This window comes from Girardinichthys multiradiatus, chromosome 7 (genome assembly GCF_021462225.1).
Source record: "Girardinichthys multiradiatus isolate DD_20200921_A chromosome 7, DD_fGirMul_XY1, whole genome shotgun sequence".
Classification (NCBI taxonomy): Eukaryota; Metazoa; Chordata; class Actinopteri; order Cyprinodontiformes; family Goodeidae; genus Girardinichthys; species Girardinichthys multiradiatus.
The window spans coordinates 46,395,228-46,412,306 of record NC_061800.1 but is presented as its reverse complement, the minus strand read 5'-3'; the positions used below and the strand labels follow the sequence as shown (position 1 = coordinate 46,412,306).

Sequence of the window (17,079 nt, the reverse complement as noted above, 5' to 3'; positions counted from 1 at the left end):
CCACCTACACAAGAGGCCACACCTTCAACATTGTTTTCTCTCTTGGCCTAAACATCACTAAGTTGTGTGTTACTGATGCTCATGTGAGTGATCATTGCAGTGTAACTTTTAACCTTAGCTTTCCTTTGGACCCATCACAAGGTAAAGAGAGTTATTAGTCAGAATGTTGCTCAGACGTTATGTAATTTGTTTGATTCATCTTTGCTGAGGGAGTGCCCTTATGTTGGTATTTTTAGTAACCTTTGCCAAGATATTCTTAATAGGTGGTACCACTGAAAACTGCCTTTGTACCCCCTAAAAAAGCTTATCTATGGATAAATGAATTTATACGGAAATCCAAAAGAGATTTTCCTTTGGAAATCCATTAAACTCGAGGTTCACAGGCTCCATTTCGGAGAACTTTGGATCTCTTTAAATTAATTGATAAAAACTACCAGAATGGAATATTTCTCAAATCTTATTTCTTTAAATAAGAACAACTCTAAGGTCCTGCTTGAAAATATAAACTATCTTGTTAGCTCCACGATTACTACAGTAACTTTATCTAAAACTGACTGTAAAGACTTTCTCAACTTTATAATGATGATAGTCAATAATATCAGAGGAAGCATTTGTCCATTAATGTGTCTTAACTTTGTTTCTGGTTGTCCACTTTCTCAGACTGAATGTGTTTGATCCAGTGACTCTATATGGCACAGGTGTCAAACTCCATTCCTCGAGGGCCGATAACCTGCAACTTTTAGACGTTCCTCTGCTTCAACACACCTGAATCAAATACTTAGGTCATTAGCAGGACTCTGGAGAATTTGACTGCATACTGAGGAGGAAATGCCATTTGTTTGAGGTGTGTTGGACGAGGGACACATCTAAAAGTTGCAGGACACTGGCCCTCAAGGACTGGAGTTTGATACCCCTGCTGGTTGGCATTTCATCTTTACTTGATAAAATGAAAACATCTACCTGTCCAAACAGCATTCTGTCTGTGGTTTTGTTTGAAAAGGTTTTTCCTGCTATTGGCCCTTATATTGTAGAAATTTGGAATACTTCATTATTAACAGTTGTGGTTACAAGTTCTTCAAGCATGCTGCTGTTGAGCTTTTATCAAGAAAACGCAATTTGGATCCTTGTCAGGATCTGTCTGGTTTGAGTTTGTTTACTTTTCTCAGCCAGGTGTTTTCTGTTCATTCAGGTTTATTAGATCTTATCTGTTTAGTTTTTGTCACTTTCTGGATTCTGTTGTTTCATGTGTTTAGTTACATTTCCCTTTAGATATGTTTTGTTATCTAGACTAGTCTCTTTGTTTATCTTCTGTTCAGTTCCTCATGTCATGGTTATTTCCCTTGCTTATCAGGTTCAATTAGTCACTCCCTCCCTCTCTCAGGTTCAATTTGTCACTCCCTGCAGCCCTGGTTCACACCTGTGCCATAGTGCTCCTAATTAGCCTGTCTCCCAGTTCACTGGTTCTCACTTCACTTCCCTAAGTTTATTAGCTCTCAGGTTTTCATTGTTCCTGGGTGGTTCCTCCCGTGGTCTTCCATTAACACCTCGTCATCTACCCTGTGTTTTTGCCCTGGTCCAGTACTGGTCCAGTCCTTTCCATGTCTTTTGCCTGGATTTCCATGTGCCTGCTTCCAACCTGTTTATGTTGTTTTTCACCTGCCTGAGTTGCTGTACCTGGTCCATTGTAAATTTATTTTTCTATTAAATGTTTTCATCACTCCACTCAATCCTGCACGTTAACTCAAGTTTATTTATATAGCACTTTTCACCAACAAGGCACACAAAGCGGGTAGAGGTAAGACCTGCACTTGGGTCTTACCTCTAAAACTCAGCATGACAATCCTAAACAGCTTAACAATTTCAGGCCTCTTTCCCAGATCCATTTTATGTCAAAGGTTCTAGTAGGGGGAAAACAGCTTATTTCTGGAGCATCCACTGTAATGGTTCTCCTGGATCTTAAATCTTCTTTCGACACTGTAGTTCACAGTATTTTGATTAACAGGCTCCGAGGTGTAGTCATCAGGTGTGGTTCTAGATTGGTTTAAGTACTATCTTTCTGGCAGTATAAATTGAGTGTTTTTGCAAACCAGATCACGTCAGACTGCAAGAGCCTTCCATGTGGGTTACTACAGAACTCAGTCTTGTGACCCATTCTCTTTATGTTACATACTTTTTCTAAGTTTAATAATGAGGCAGTTTTCTGATGTGTCTTATAATTTCTATGCTGATGATATTCAGCTCTACTTCTCTTTTAAGCCAGCGGAATATTTCAAGTTGTCCACCTTGATAAACTGTTGTAGTATCAAACAGTGGCTAAGTCACAACTACTTGCAGGTAAACCTTGATAAGACTAAAAACCTAATTATTGCCCCTGAGAACCGAATAACTGAAATCAAGAAATATCAAGGTGTATTGGCCTGTTCTGTAAAACCAAACCTCAGAAACTTTGGTATTATTTTGATATATTTAGACTGAAATTCTTGTGGACTGATCAGAAATGGTTTCTATTTTAGTTAGGAAATATTTCTAAGCTTCAAACTAATTTTAAAAGCTGAATTAGAGATGATTATTCATCTCTAATTTATTTAATCTCATCTTGAGTACTGTAATAGTATGATGTATAGTATGTGTTTGTATAGTAAAGATCTTGTCGGTCTCCAGTCAGTTAAGAATGCTGCTGTAAGGCTTTTAACAGACATATAAAAGAGACAGCACAGTCCTCTAACTGTTCACTATTACTGTGTGCACAATCTCACTAGATGACCAGAATCCTGACTTGTTTCTGATGCTCTCCTCAGCCCAACCCACAGGCTTGCTATAAGCTTTAGGTCTTGAGACCAAAATGGTTGATTTTTGCTTGTTGAACCATTTGTTTGCAGACAACATGTGTTTTAGAGAATCTGCATGCCACAAAAAGCACTGATCTTTGAGAATGAAATGCTTTTTCATCTCTTATTTACAATAAAATTAATCAAAATATCAATAGATATTTTTTTCTGAAAGAATTACAATATTATGCAGATAAGTATAATAATGTACCTCCTGGGTGGAGGTTTTCTTGGCAGCCAGTAAGAAGAGACCCTAGGACAGAACCAGTTTGATATTGGATAAGCAGAACATGATAGACGGATGGACGGACGGATGGATGGATGGATCAGCTCAGGGTTGCATTGATAATTTGAAAAGGAAATTCCTCAACAGCTGTGGATGATGCTGTCCCTAGATAAGTCTAACAAGGTCCATCAGCGATGTTTATGGCAACAAGAAAGAGGAGGAGTGCCCAGACTCCAAAGGCAGTGCTGCCATTTAGAACGGCACAGTTTACAGAACAGGACCAGCAGGATAGAAAGAGACATAAAAAATTCATTAGAGAATGGAAGGAGATGTCACATTGAATATGTAGCCAGCTACACTGATGACCGGGAGCAGTCAGCTGTGAAAGGACGATGGAGCAGCTTTAAACGCGATCCTGCAGACCTGAGCATCTTCATCAGCAGGATGGAGATTCTGACAGGAATATGCAAACATGAAGACATGCTGGAAATACATATTAGATTTCCATGGCTGTGTTGCTGATAGTGATAAAAATAAATACTGTGTTTCAAACACACAGTATTTATTTTTATCACTGCAAAAATAATGCAGAGACAATGCTAATTAAATACACAGTCAGAAAACATTCTGCAAGTCTGCAGAGAACCTCTTTCTAAACTCCGACATCAGTTTTCTCTTTGGTTCCACCCCAATTAACCCAAACAGAAACTTCTGATTCAGATCAGAATAGCTGGGTCAGAATAAAACCAGAACCCAGGTGTTCTGAATAAAACCAAGAATATCCGAGTTCATCACCTCCCTTATAAAATATTTAGAAACATGTGAAGATAAGAAAGGTCTTAAATACTTCTGATACTAATGCTCCAACTGGAAATATTATGATATAAGGATGCTTTAAAATTAAACAAAGATGAGAGACATGCATTGTTCAGATAATAGAGTTTATTTAAAGTCTGGACAAGAATGTAAAAACTATAAGATATATATTCTATGACCCCACAGACCCCTTATGACGATTGCCACAAATGGACATAGTGTTCCCTTGCCCGGACAAGGGTCAACGGGGCCCCACTGTGGAGCCGGGCCTGGAGGTGGGGCATGCTGGCAAGCGCCTGGTGGCCGGTCTTTCCCCCATGGAGCCTGGCCGGGCACAGCCCGAATTGGAAATGTGGGTCCTCCTTCCAATCGGTGCACCACCCATGGGAGGGGCAAAATGGGTCGGGTGCAATGTGTTACGGGTGGTGGCCGAAGACGGAGATCTTGGTGGTCTGATCCTCAGCTGCAGAATCTGGCTCTTGGGATGTGGAATGTCTCCTGTCTGGTGGGGAAGGAGCCTGAGTTGGTGTGCGAAGTTGAGAGGTTCCAGTGAGAAATAGTTGGGCTCACCTAGATGCACTGCTCTTGCTCTCACACCAGTCACCTTGAGAGGGGTTGGACACTCTTCCACTCTGGAGTTGCCCCTGGTGAGAGGCGCCGAGCTAGGGTGGGCATACTTGTCGCTCCCCATCTCGGCGCCTGTACGTTGGGGTTTACCCCACCCTTTTTGGAGTCCTTGAAGGGGGTGTTGGAGAGTGTCCCTCTGGGGGACTCTCTTGTTCCACTGGGGGACTTCAACGCTCACAATCTCTGCCTACATGTGGGCGGACAGGTTCTGACTGTTGTTTGTGCTGATACACCAAGCAGCAGTTCAAACTACCCACCCTTTTTGGAGTCCTTGAAGGGGGTGTTGGAGAGTGTCCCTCTGGGGGACTCTCTTGTTCCACTGGGGGACTTCAACGCTCACAATGGCAATGACAGTGAGACCTGGAGGGGTGTGGTTGGGAGGAATGGCCCTCCCATTCTAAACCCGAGTGATGTTTTGTTATTGGACTTCTGTACTCGTCATGGATTGTCCATAACTGACACCATGTTCAAGCATAAGGGTGCCAATATGTGCTCTTGGCACCAGGACACCCTAGGCCACAGTTCGATGATCGACTTTGTTGTTGTGTCATCTGTTCCTTAAGGCTCTGGATGTTGTAGGGTTGTGCTGGCTAATGCGACTCTGCAGCATCACGTAGACATTAGGGGCAGTTCCACTGGATTGGCAGACCGGGGTGGTGGTCCCCCTATTCAAAAAGGGGGGACGTAGAGTGTGTTCCAACTATAGGGGAGTAACACTCTTAAGCCTCCCTGGTAAGGACTACTTAGAGGTTCTGGAGTGGAGGGTCCGACAAATAGTCGAACCTCGGATTCAGGAAGAGCAGTATGGTTTTCGCCCTGGCCGTGGAACACTGGACCAGCTCTACACCCTCAGCAGTGTCCTGGAGGGTGCGTGAGAGTTCACCCAACCAGTCTACATGTGCTTTGTGGAGTTGGAGAAGGCATTCGACCGTTCCTGTGGGGGGTACTCCGGGGGTATGGGGTACCAGGCCCTTTGATACGGGCTGTTAGGGCCCTGTATGACCGGTGTCAGAGCTTGGTCCGCATTGCCGGCAGTGAGTTAGACTCGTTTCCAGTTAGGGTTGGACTCCACCAAGGTTCCCTTTGTCACCGATTCTGTTCATAACTTTTATGGACAGAATTTCCATGCATGGCCAAGGTTTTGAGGGGAGCTGTTTTGGTGGCCTTAGGATTGCGTCTCTGCTTTTTATGGACAATGTGGTCCATTGGCTTCATCAGCTCGTGAGCTACAGCTCTCAATGGAGCAATTTGCAGCTGAGTGTGGAGCGGCCGGGATGAGTATCAGTGCCACCAAGTCCGAGGCCATGGTCTTGAGCCAGAAACGGGTAGAGAGCCTTCTTCGGGTCGGGGGGGAGGTCCTGCCTTAAGTGGAGGAGTTCAAGTATCTTGGGGTCTGGTTCACAAATGAGGGAAAAATGGAGCTGGAGATCGATAAAGGGATTTGTGCTGTGTCAGCAGTGATGCGGGTGCTGTACCGGTCTGCCGTGGTGAAGAGAGAGCTGAGTCAAAAAGCGAAGCTGTCAATTTACTGGTCGATCTACGTTCCTACCCTCTTATTTCTCCTATTTTAGCTTCCCTTCATTGGCTCCCTGTTAAATTTAGAATAGAATTTAAAATTCTCCTCCTCACATATAAAGCCCTTAATGATCTAGCTCCATCATACATCAGAGATCTGATGGTTCCATATGTTCCTAACAGGGCACTTCGTTCTCAGACTGCAGGTTTACTGGTGGTTCCTAGAGTCTCTAGAAGTAGAATGGGAGGCAGATCCTTTATTTATCAGGGTCCTCTCCTGTGGAACCAGCTCCCAGCTTTAGTCCGTGAGGCAGACACCCTGTCTACTTTTAAGGCTAGGCTTAAAACTTTCCTTTTAGATAAAGCTTATAGTTAGAGTGGCTTAGTTTATCAGGGAGGGAGCCTTCCTCCCTCCCTGTTGGATGGAGTAAGGGGGAAGTCAAGTTTAGCCTAAACCGGCTCAGTTATGGTTGTGGTGCAAACATACCCTCCATTTCTGATACCTGTATGACCCCTTCTCTTTTCCAATGGGTATAATCAGTCTGACAGAGGGAGGTATCCCAATCCTTGTGGTTTTTAGTATAACAATGACCATCAGTGGGACCCTTTGCGGGGTTCCTTGAGACGACATTGTTGTAAATAAGTGCCATTTCTGTGTAGTTATGCTGCTATAGGCTTAGGTTGCTGGAGGACATAACGACCACTTTCACCCTCTTCACTACATTCTCACACTACTCTCCAATTTTGCATTATTTGCTGTTATTTCAGCTATTAACCTTGTTCTCTCTATTCTCTTCCTAGAAGCTACACCTGGCCTGGCTCTGTGTCTACCTGTGACACCTTTCTGGAGAGGGGAATCGTCCGAGCTTCTGCTGGCAACAACTTAATGCTCACCCTCTACCGATGATCCACATAGCCCTGTCTTTTAGTGTTTAACCCTTTCTCTCTCCTAGACATGGCAATTGACTGAGCTTAACTGTGACAAACTCTATGTGCTCTCTTTCAGACTCTAACCTTGAAAACTGGCTCAGAGTTTATCTGTTCTTTCTTTCTAGGTGAAACGACTAAAGGAGCTACATCATTAACATTTACTTTTCCTTCCCATAGAAAGTACTCCTGGATCAGTGCTTCTTTGTTCTTTTTGTGTCTCTGCTCTGTTCTCTCAAACTCCCAGTCGGTTGTGGCAGATGGCCGGTCACACTGAGCCTGGTTCTGCTGGAGGTTTCTTCCTGTTAAAAGGGAGTTTTTTCTCTCCACTGTCGCTACATGCATGCTCAGTATGAGGGATTGCTGCAAAGTCAACGCCAGTGACTGTCCACTGTCTCTACATGCTCATCTGGGAGGAGGGAATGCTTCAAGTCACTGACTGGATGCAATCTGCTGGGTTTCCTTAGATAGAAAAACCTTTTATCCAATTTGAATAAAAAGCTAACTCCGACTGTACTGTTCAATGGTTAGGACTAATTGGAATGTATGTACCTGACTGTTGTGAAGTGCCTTGAGACAACATGTGTTGTGAATTGGTGCTATATAAATAAAACTGAATTGAATTGAATTGAATCTATGGTCATGAGCTTTGGGTCATGGCCAAAAGAATGAGATCCCGGATACAAGCGGTCAAAATGAGTTTCCTCCGCAGGGTGTTAGGGCTCTCCCTTAGAGATAGGGTGAGAAGCTCAGTCATCCGGCCCAGAGGAAGACCCAGGACACGCTGGTAGGACAATGTTTCTTGGCTGGCCCGGGAACAGCTTGGGATTCCCCCGGACGAGCTGGCCCAAGTGGCTGGGGAGAGGGAAGTCTGGGTCTCTCTGCTTAGGCTCCTGCCCCGCGACCCGACCCTGGATAAGTGGAAGACAATGGATGGATGGATGGATATTCTATGGTAAACCTCACCTAGACATACCTGCAGTCAAGATGGACTTAAATGCAGAACTTGGAGGTTGGAGGAAAACCGGCATTGGTAAAATTATACTGCATCTTAGAAAGAGATAATATAAAAATAAAAACCTGCAACAGACAGGGAAAAAAAGTTCATCACACAAAGACAAAAACTCCAAACTCTGAACTGATGAGGCAGACACAGTTAGGTCATGATCCATGGGTTTTTCTGTTTTAGTTTTCCTTTGTGTTTGTTTTCATCATTTCTTGGTTGATTCTTACTGTTGCTATATTCAGTTAATTTATTTTGCCACATTCTATTTATTCCTTGGTGTTCAGTTTTTTACTTATTGTTCTGTGTTTGACCCATGCATTATGGTTCAGACTGCTATGTTAATGCGAGGCCATTTTGGTTTGGTTTGTAGATCCTTTGTATTTAGTTCAACTCTCTCTGCGTTTATTACTCTTCTTCCCTCAGCTTCCCAGCTCAGGAATCTCCCTAAGCTGTTCAGAATTCCCCTAATTAAACTCTCCTGCCACTCTTCAGTCCTCCTCAGTATTTAACCTTCCTGGTTTTCATTGCTCCTTGCTGCTTTCTTCCGTTACACTCACCCCAGTTTGGTCCTGTTCTCATTGTGCCATTTTCTGTAAATCCGTTTTTATTATCAAATTCTGAATTTCACTACACTGCTTCTGGTCTGCCTGCATTTGGGTCCAAAGGAATACGCACTATGATATATAGGAGCTGGCAGAGAACAAAGGAATAATCAAGAAGGAGAATTAAAGCAGGACAGTTGTGGTTGGTTTAAAGATTACAGCGAGGTGTATAAAGAGGGTAGGTCAGCAGTAGGTCAGTCATTCACAGTCAGCCAAGGAATGATACGGTGAGAAGGCGGGGGGGAGATCAGTGTGTTTATCAGTAAAATTAGGTCAGACCTATCAGAGGAACAAATGTACAAAGCTGTTTTTGCTACACATCTAAAAGATACTAGAACAAATGCTGGTACAACAAAGCAGGACTGGTTGTTTAGCAAGGAAACTCAGGGGTTAGATTTTGGGATTTTTAGCATCTGGTTCACTTCTTGGCAAAGCCTATCACCATGGTAACTCATGCTCAGAACTATTCTATTTAATGTTTATACCTTATTTACAGCAAAGAGCAACTGACTCTCACAAATAAAGACAACCCTATGCTTAAAATAATGTTAACCAAATCATATCTTGGATATATAATAAAATCAGATGGAAACCTCACATAAAACAAAAATAACAAGGTTTCAAAAAGCATTTCTGGTAAGGCAAAACCCATTCACATTTACATACAACACATGCAGATGGTCAAAACCAATTTTCTTGTTATCAGATGTATAGAAATTAAATGATATTATTCACTTTCACAACAAAGTATTGATTTTTGACATCAACAACCTACTTCTTGATCCAGTTTTAAAAGTTTATTCAGAAAGATTAAACTAAAACTTTAGGGTTGAACTTTGAATATATACATGAAAGAGCAACACAGAGAACCTTTAGCACATCGTTCAGAGGCATGAAGTCTTGGCATGGATCAGATGAAGATTTAAAGCAGTGTACCATTGGCAGTATGGATTGTTCCCCAGGGCGGCAGTAGGAAGGGGGAACAACAAAAATCACATAAAGATTATTTTTCAGTCATTTGTGCTTTAAACAATTTTTTTTGTTTCTTGCTTTTGTATGTGAAACCAATAGGGGACTGATTTTCTTTCAAAGAGCAGAATTTGTCCAGGTTCTGAAGCAGCAAAGCAGCCCAGACCATCTCACTATGACCACCCTGTTTGACTGTCAGTTCGATGTTTTAGGCTTATTTTTTGTGGCACTAGTTGCCTTTATTCACAGTAATCACACAGGAACTGGGCTGAGAGAGAAGAGGAGAAGACATGCAGCAACGGTTGCAAGGCTGGTAATCAAACCCTGCCCTGGTATGTTAAGAAGCAGAAGTGGGATGCCTGCTGTACTGCTACAAGCACCATTAAACCTTATTTTTCTGCAGAGGTTTAGATGAGTGTTCTGGGTTCTTTTCCATGTTTTCTCCACTTCACATTGTAGTTCACTGAAGTTCCCTTACAAATGGATTTGTAACTTTTTCCAGACAGTTTGACACCTTGTTTCGCATCTATTTTAGAAGTTATTGGATTCGGACATGAGTTGCTTTCTGATATCATTTAACCCACTTCATTCTACAGATTTACAGGTCTGGCAGTAATCAGGCCTTAATGTGGCCTGTGAAATTAATATAAAAAATATGTTTGATGAGTTAATTCTTGATTAAAAACGAGGTAATTATGTTTTCTAACAGGGCCAGGATGATTTTGACAGCTTTTTTCTCCTTAATAAATATAATCATCACTCGAAAACTGTTTCTTTGTATTTACTGAGGTTATCTTTGTCTGATAACTAAATCACTTTAAAACTGGTTGAAATGCAAAACCTTTTCACAGACCTGTATAAAATAAACTAAAACGTTCTCAAAATAATTAAATATAGTAACGGGTAATGTAAACCTGGGGTCGTTTTCTTCTCTAATTCCCAGCATATTAGCTGTAGCAGATATATTAAACACATTAGAAGCTCGGAGAACAAAGCAGCCATATAGGTTTAGGTAAACTTGGATTAGTTGTCAGTGAGTCAGGACCGATGAGTAAATACAGCATACAGATCCGACAAGTGCAGTGTTTTGTTTCCTCCCTGGATGTAATTAAAGGCGCCCAATATGTGGTTGTCGCGTGGTTGTATCATTACCCTGAGTGCATCGTTTCACAGTACTTAGTTATTACTGAGCCTCCACTAAATACAGCCATCCTCAGGCAGCCTGTGTGATTCCACTCTGCAGCTGTGGGTCAGTGCAAGCTCCCACTCTAACCTCCGTCAGTCAAAGGGACTTTAATAAATAACATGCCATTCAGGGAGTTCGGATGTCTTCCTTGAGATTTATTCTGGCCAGGACAGTGAGGAATTTAACAGGAAGTTATGATGTTGGTTTATTTTTCTGTCAGTCTCCAGGAACCCTGAGCCCTCCAGTCAATTAATATAAGCCTTCTAACCATCCCAAGCTGTAAATCTTAACAAGCAGATTGGATAAAACTGAGTGGGAAGTGACAGCTTGCGTTGATTATTTTTAGGTTGTCCTAGTACTTATCATGTAGTGGGCTAATAGAGATATTTCAGACTTGATCCCTAAATGGTGCCTTTAGGCTCCAAACTTTTAATCCAATGGCTTTATGGCGTTATTTCTTCTTGACTGGAAGATCCTAAAGTTTTTCTTGTATAAAGTGTTCACAAACTTTATACACAAATTTATAGGAGTCTGTAATAAACTGTGCAAGTAATCACAGCATTTAAACTATAAGACAATTCAAATAATACAGTCAGTCACCTGTGAAGAAACATATCAGGGAGTGAATACTTCTAACCACCATATCAGCATTTAATGTAAATGAAAAAGAATCTATTTCCCTAATATTTAAACAATCTCAGTATTTTTTACAATTAAATCAGCACAAGTAAAAAAAACTGAATATTCTGCTAAAATATGCTTTAATTCAACATAATCTGTTACGACAATCTTAACTCATTTATCACTGCTGCTTCTCAGAATAGCTATGGGCTTAAAACTTATTTTAAATCACTTGTTTATTGTGGCAGTATAATTTTTTCAAGAATTATAAGGACCAGTTTCAATTTAACTTCTACAGAGTATCAGTGGCAGTATCAGTTCCATTTATTTGTTTATTTTCAGTGGCTGTAAATAAATAAATGGAAGTTCTCCTTGAAACTGTCTCGGTTCAAAACAAAAAGAACGCTTCTGGGGACACGAGAGGAAGTAGCGGAAAACGTGGTTGGTTGTCACAGTCATGTAATCTCATTCCCTAGAGGGCGCTGTTACAAAATGTTCGTATGTAAATTTCCAAACTAGTTGTCACAGATATATCTAACTTTTCATTTCAGCAGTTTGGTACTTGACATCAAGATTGGAATACTTGAAGCGTTTTCACATCATAATGTAACTTTTGATTTTCTCTGTTCCTTTTTTAGACTTTACACAATAGATTTATAATTTAACACTTATTACCATTCAAAAGTACATAGGAAGAACTATAGTTAGAATATTTTTTTTCCTTTGCTAGACTATAGCAGATGCTTTCTGGCACAACTGCTTGCAAAAATCACTGGTGGAGTTAGTTGTCACATGGATCCAGTCCATTCAGTGCAAGAAGTTGGCACACCAAAATTGTTCTTAGCCTAGTCTATATGCTGTATCATTTCGTGGCATATAACATGTTGCCTCTACAAGATGTTGTTTCTACTAAGATACAAAACTAAACATAGTAAATTGAAAGTTTGTTTTAAAATCTACTATTTTTGAAAAGCCTCCTTTCTAAAATATTTTCTCAATAAAATACAACTGGGACAATCAACCCCATAGTGTGTGACAACCAAGCCCACGATGGAGTTGGTCTTCACATTGTATTTGGCGGTGCGCACCTTTTGAAAGAATTTCATTTGAGAAGGATAAAGTTAATCTATTCTGACCAGATACTTTAGGGTTCCATTAACATTTAAATAGTAATGACTAAGCACGTAAAAAGTGTGACAACCAACCCCGTTCTCCCCAATAATAGATATTAGAAGCAACGGACTGGCCAGTGCTTGTTTTCAGATCCTCTTCTACTCCCCTGCCAAGAAAGATAAACGGATGATTGCTGGGACAGATTAACAACAGCCCACCTACATTACAGGATGTGAGGCAATATAAACGGTGCTCGACTAACGCAGAACCCAGTACCTACATCTGACGACAAACGAGCATCCATCCTCGCACATAAATAATACTGGAGTTAGAAGACTGCATGGAAGGCTGACAGCTGGGCCTTAAATTCAGATTGTGGGTGTTACTGCTGTCAAAGGTGTGAGAAACATGCAGAGAAAGTTATCCAACAATTACTTCAAAATAAACCAAAGACCACTGAGATTGTTTAGGATCAATTTTAAAATAGAAACACAGTTATAATGAAAGGCAGCAATAAAAATAATGCACATAAAACTGGATTTATATTGATGGCCCTGTTTATGTAGGTTAGCATCGCAGTAGCTAGCCATTCCACAAAGTTAGGAAAATAGCCGTTTAAAACTCCCATTAGCCATTTATTTAAGCCCGTTAAACTTAATGTTCAGAATCTGCTGGTTGTGTTTATGTACAAGCTAATGTTAGCACTGCAGCACAGCTAAGGGTTTTAGGAATTTAGAAAAGTATCAGTTTAAAAGAGTAAGCAATTCTTTTTTTAAGATGGCCTCACATCTCCCCAAAGCTGCTTTTGAAAGACGGTAGCATTCATTATGGATTCTATGATGATAAGCTGACCAGGTCCTGCTGCAGCTGGTCCTTGCTTCATAGTTGGTCTGAGGTTGTTTTCCTGGAATGCTGTATTTGGTTTAAACTAGATATGCTTCTGTTAGAGGATATGTTTGTCCTCTGGTGTGAAAATATTTCAATTTCAGACTCATCTTTCCAAAGAACAATATTCCAGAAGCCCGGTCTTTCTCTACGCTCCCTCTGGTAAACTTCAGCCTAGCCTTCATGGAAAGCAAAGGTTTCTTCCTTGCACACCTACCATGGAGCTTAAACATGTGCAGTCTCTTTCTGACTGTACAGGCATGACCTTTCACATTAACAGCATGCAGTAGCCTGCTTTAGATCCTGTTAGGAGTTTTTGGAAACTTCTTTCAGCATCTCATGTTCTGCTCTCAGGGTGAACCCGCTGGGATGGCCAGACCTGGGCATGCTGGCAGTTGTCTTGAATGTCCTCGAATTGAGGAATATTTTCTGCATATATCGGATTGGCTGATTTTATATCCTTTAAATGTTTAAAATGTCTGCCAAACTGCAAAGTCTTCTGTCTGAATCCCTCAGATAGCTATTTGACAACTTTATTCCTGACCCAACTCAAATTCCAGGATTTATTACATTTTGCAGTTAAAAAAAAATAAATAAATCACTAACTTGAAAAAAAGACAAAGACTTGTGGAATAGCTTATGATCTCATTTAGAAGAAATGCAACACAATAATGTGAACAATTAATGATTCAAATACAATTCAAACTTCTACATAGAACATCACAATAGTAATTGAAAAAGTCTTTAATTCAGTGCCTGGGTGAAACAGTACAATGCAATTTGTCATACAAAAAAAGCATATTCACAGATGGAGTTAAGAAATCTGACCCTTAGTTAGCCTGAAATGAAAACAAAGAAGTGTGAAACTCGGACCTCAATATGTTGGTTTTCTAGACAATTAGCCAGTTTTTTCAGTCTGCTCACATAAAGGTTTAACAGGATGGTAAAAGGGCAAAAAATAAAATAACTCAGAATCAAAAAATTCAAATTAAAAATGAAGATTGCCCCTTGGATGACCAAAATGAGTCATTTAGATTCAGCTAAATGTACCAGCATCTGAAAATACTGTCAGCAGAAAAGTCCATAGTGTTTTATTATCATTTATATTTTGTCGAATGTCATACATGCAATGACAATAAAGTATCTCTGACTCTTTGAACCAGCAAACCTGGGTGTGTGATAAGGCACAATTGTTAATCAAAGCCTTTTTTATATTGTGTAGAATAAAATGAGAACATTAAGTTTCTATTTTCTCCTTTTATAACTTCATTTAAAAATAAATATCTAATATCTTGCTTTTTTTAAATTTTAAAATAATTCATATAATTTGATGTGATCCATCATTAACCCAAATCTACACTGAAACTGAAAAGAATAAAAATTCCTAGAAAGAAAAATAAAACAGATGGATGGGTAAAGACAAGTTTAAAACATCAATAAGATAAAAATAACACAAAAAGCAAACATGTAATACAGAAATTAAAAAATGAGATTTATTTAGAGAATGAGGAATTTTAAGGAAAATATGTGCCAATGTCCCAGAGAAAAAGGACCAACGGCTCTGTGTTGGAGCCTTTTCTTTGGCGTTTATGGATGCTGAACGTCCTGCCAGGCGATAAAACTCCTCAGGGGGCAGTTCATCCGATGCCACGTGTTTACAAGCTGTGTTAGCAGGAAAATTAAAAGAGGGTAAAAATTTACAAGCTGAGTTGACATAGATGTGTTAACTAGGGCCCTGAATGCAGAGGAACAAAAGGGAAGGAGTATGGATTTATTATTTGGAGGGCAATGTGGAGGCGTTTTCAATGCAGAGGACGATGTAGGAGCCGGAGCAGCCGCTGGGCGTCTGCTGCAGGAGGCGCCCGCTCTGCAGGGACGACGCCAGGCCCGTCACAGCGTGCTCACCTGCCCGCCACGTTTCACAGTAATGATCCATTTGCCGGTGGCCCTTTTCGCTTGATCCGTGCCAGACCATCTTCTCTGGCCTGGAGGGGAAGAAAAAACACACAACAACAACTTCAAATCAGGCGTGGAAACAAACATGGCCACGGATTAAAATCTGGCCCAGTTAACAAAGACTCACCATGCACTGTCCCTGAGGATGTCTCTACCATCAAACGAGTATAACGGTACATTCTCCCTCATTTTGCTGCTGTCCTCGCTGAAGATGGAGTCCCAGCTGCTGAGCAACACTTGGTTCTGAAAGGAGAATGAAGGTAACAGTAAATTAGATTATAAATTATATTCCTGAAAACAATTCCCAAACAGAAATTCAATTCATTTAAAGTACCAGGATTTAGAGAACAACACAACAAAACAAAATAACAGCCACTGTTAGACTGGTGATTGACCTTAACAATGCAAATGTTTGCAAAAAAAATCTTTGCTGCTCCTCTCCTTGATTTTTTTAAAGCTTTTGACACAGTGGACCTCATTATTTAAGGAAAACAGAGTACATTAAATAGTTTTGTCTGGAAACACTGTACGTTGGATTTTCAAATCACTTCTCAGCTCGCACACAGAATTCCACTATTTGAGGTCTGTTTCCTCCTTTCTCCTAGTACCCAAAGAAGTTCCTCAGGGCTACATATTAGGAATCCTGGTCTTCACTCTACATAAAAACTCTTGTGATATTTAATTAAAAGCAAAAAATTGTATTTTTATGCAGATGACCAAATGATCTTTTGTTCAGCTCCATCAGAAGTTTAGCACAACTTGATTTGGTGTTTAGCTATCAGATAACTCAAATGGTAAAGAGTTTTCTAACGTCCTAAACTCAAAACTGTTCACAGGGGTCACATTTCAGAAGTATTCAATAATCATTATTATATTCTGCAAATTAAAACTCATATTAAAAACCTTTTGCAAAGCTGAATATCAATTAAAGTAAGTTTTTCTAAAATAAACATTGTTTCCCTCCCTGAGGTGAAAAAAAAACACTTGGTTTCTTAAACCGTTTCGGATTTAATGGATTATTGTGATCTACTCTTGATATATGAATGGACGTGGCTTGTACCTGACAAAGTTGGACATCCTATACCTTTGGGTTTTATGACTACATGTGGAAATCATGAATGCTACTAAACCTCCATCCTTGCAGACATTTCAATTAGATGGATAGAGATTTATCATTAAATCTCTGCCAGGGCAGCTAGCTTCTTATCAGTGTGTTTATATGTGTAAATATCACACCCAGAAAGGTCAGCATTCTGCAAATATTTTACACATATCTTATCCCAGAGTCAGAATGGACTGAAACTCCCAGAACTGGTTACTGTGGAGAAGTTAAAGTCCATTTTAATAAAACAAGAGAAGGGTTTCCTCCTTCAGTGTGACTGTATAACTGAAGCTGCTCTGTTTTTCTTTCATTGTTCAATGGTTGTATGTTTTACTGCTTCTGTGGCCAGTTCTGTTGAAAAAGAGATTTGATGTCAATATGATTTTTTAGCTGGATAAATAAATGATGTAATAATAAAAAAGCAGCAGTAATGATAATATTGGTGCATTTGGAGCATCTCACCTTGAGATTCATGATGGGGTATCCGTCCCTGTCCGACCTGCGGACGATGGTGTAGAGGTCTTGGAGCTTGGAGGACAGGAAGGCTCTGAATGTTCCCTTCAGCCCAACAGCGCGGGCCTGCTGGAAGCACAGGAAGTCAGCCCCGCGAATCCCTCGCATGTTGCCAGTCTGAGGAGCATTCAATGCAACGAGGTGGAGCTGGAAAACAAGAAACTTCTCTTAGAGTGGCAAACTTTTG

The 17,079-nt window shown here is 40.5% G+C and overlaps 1 protein-coding gene across 3 annotated transcripts in view; it reads right to left on the bottom strand.

The window, feature by feature from the left end:
- Positions 1–13,954: 13,954 nt before the first annotated feature.
- The window catches only part of col18a1a (collagen type XVIII alpha 1 chain a), a 104,917-nt gene continuing 101,792 nt past the window's right edge, over positions 13,955–17,079 (bottom strand). For all 3 annotated transcript variants that reach the window (XM_047370492.1, XM_047370491.1, XM_047370490.1), the window contains 3 exons: positions 16,842–17,039; positions 15,405–15,520; positions 13,955–15,306 (listed from right to left, as the gene is read on the bottom strand). In XM_047370492.1, coding sequence (XP_047226448.1) covers positions 15,096–15,306; positions 15,405–15,520; positions 16,842–17,039 — 525 coding nt within the window. In that variant the 3' untranslated portion in view covers positions 13,955–15,095. The remainder of the gene's footprint in view (positions 15,307–15,404; positions 15,521–16,841; positions 17,040–17,079) is intronic.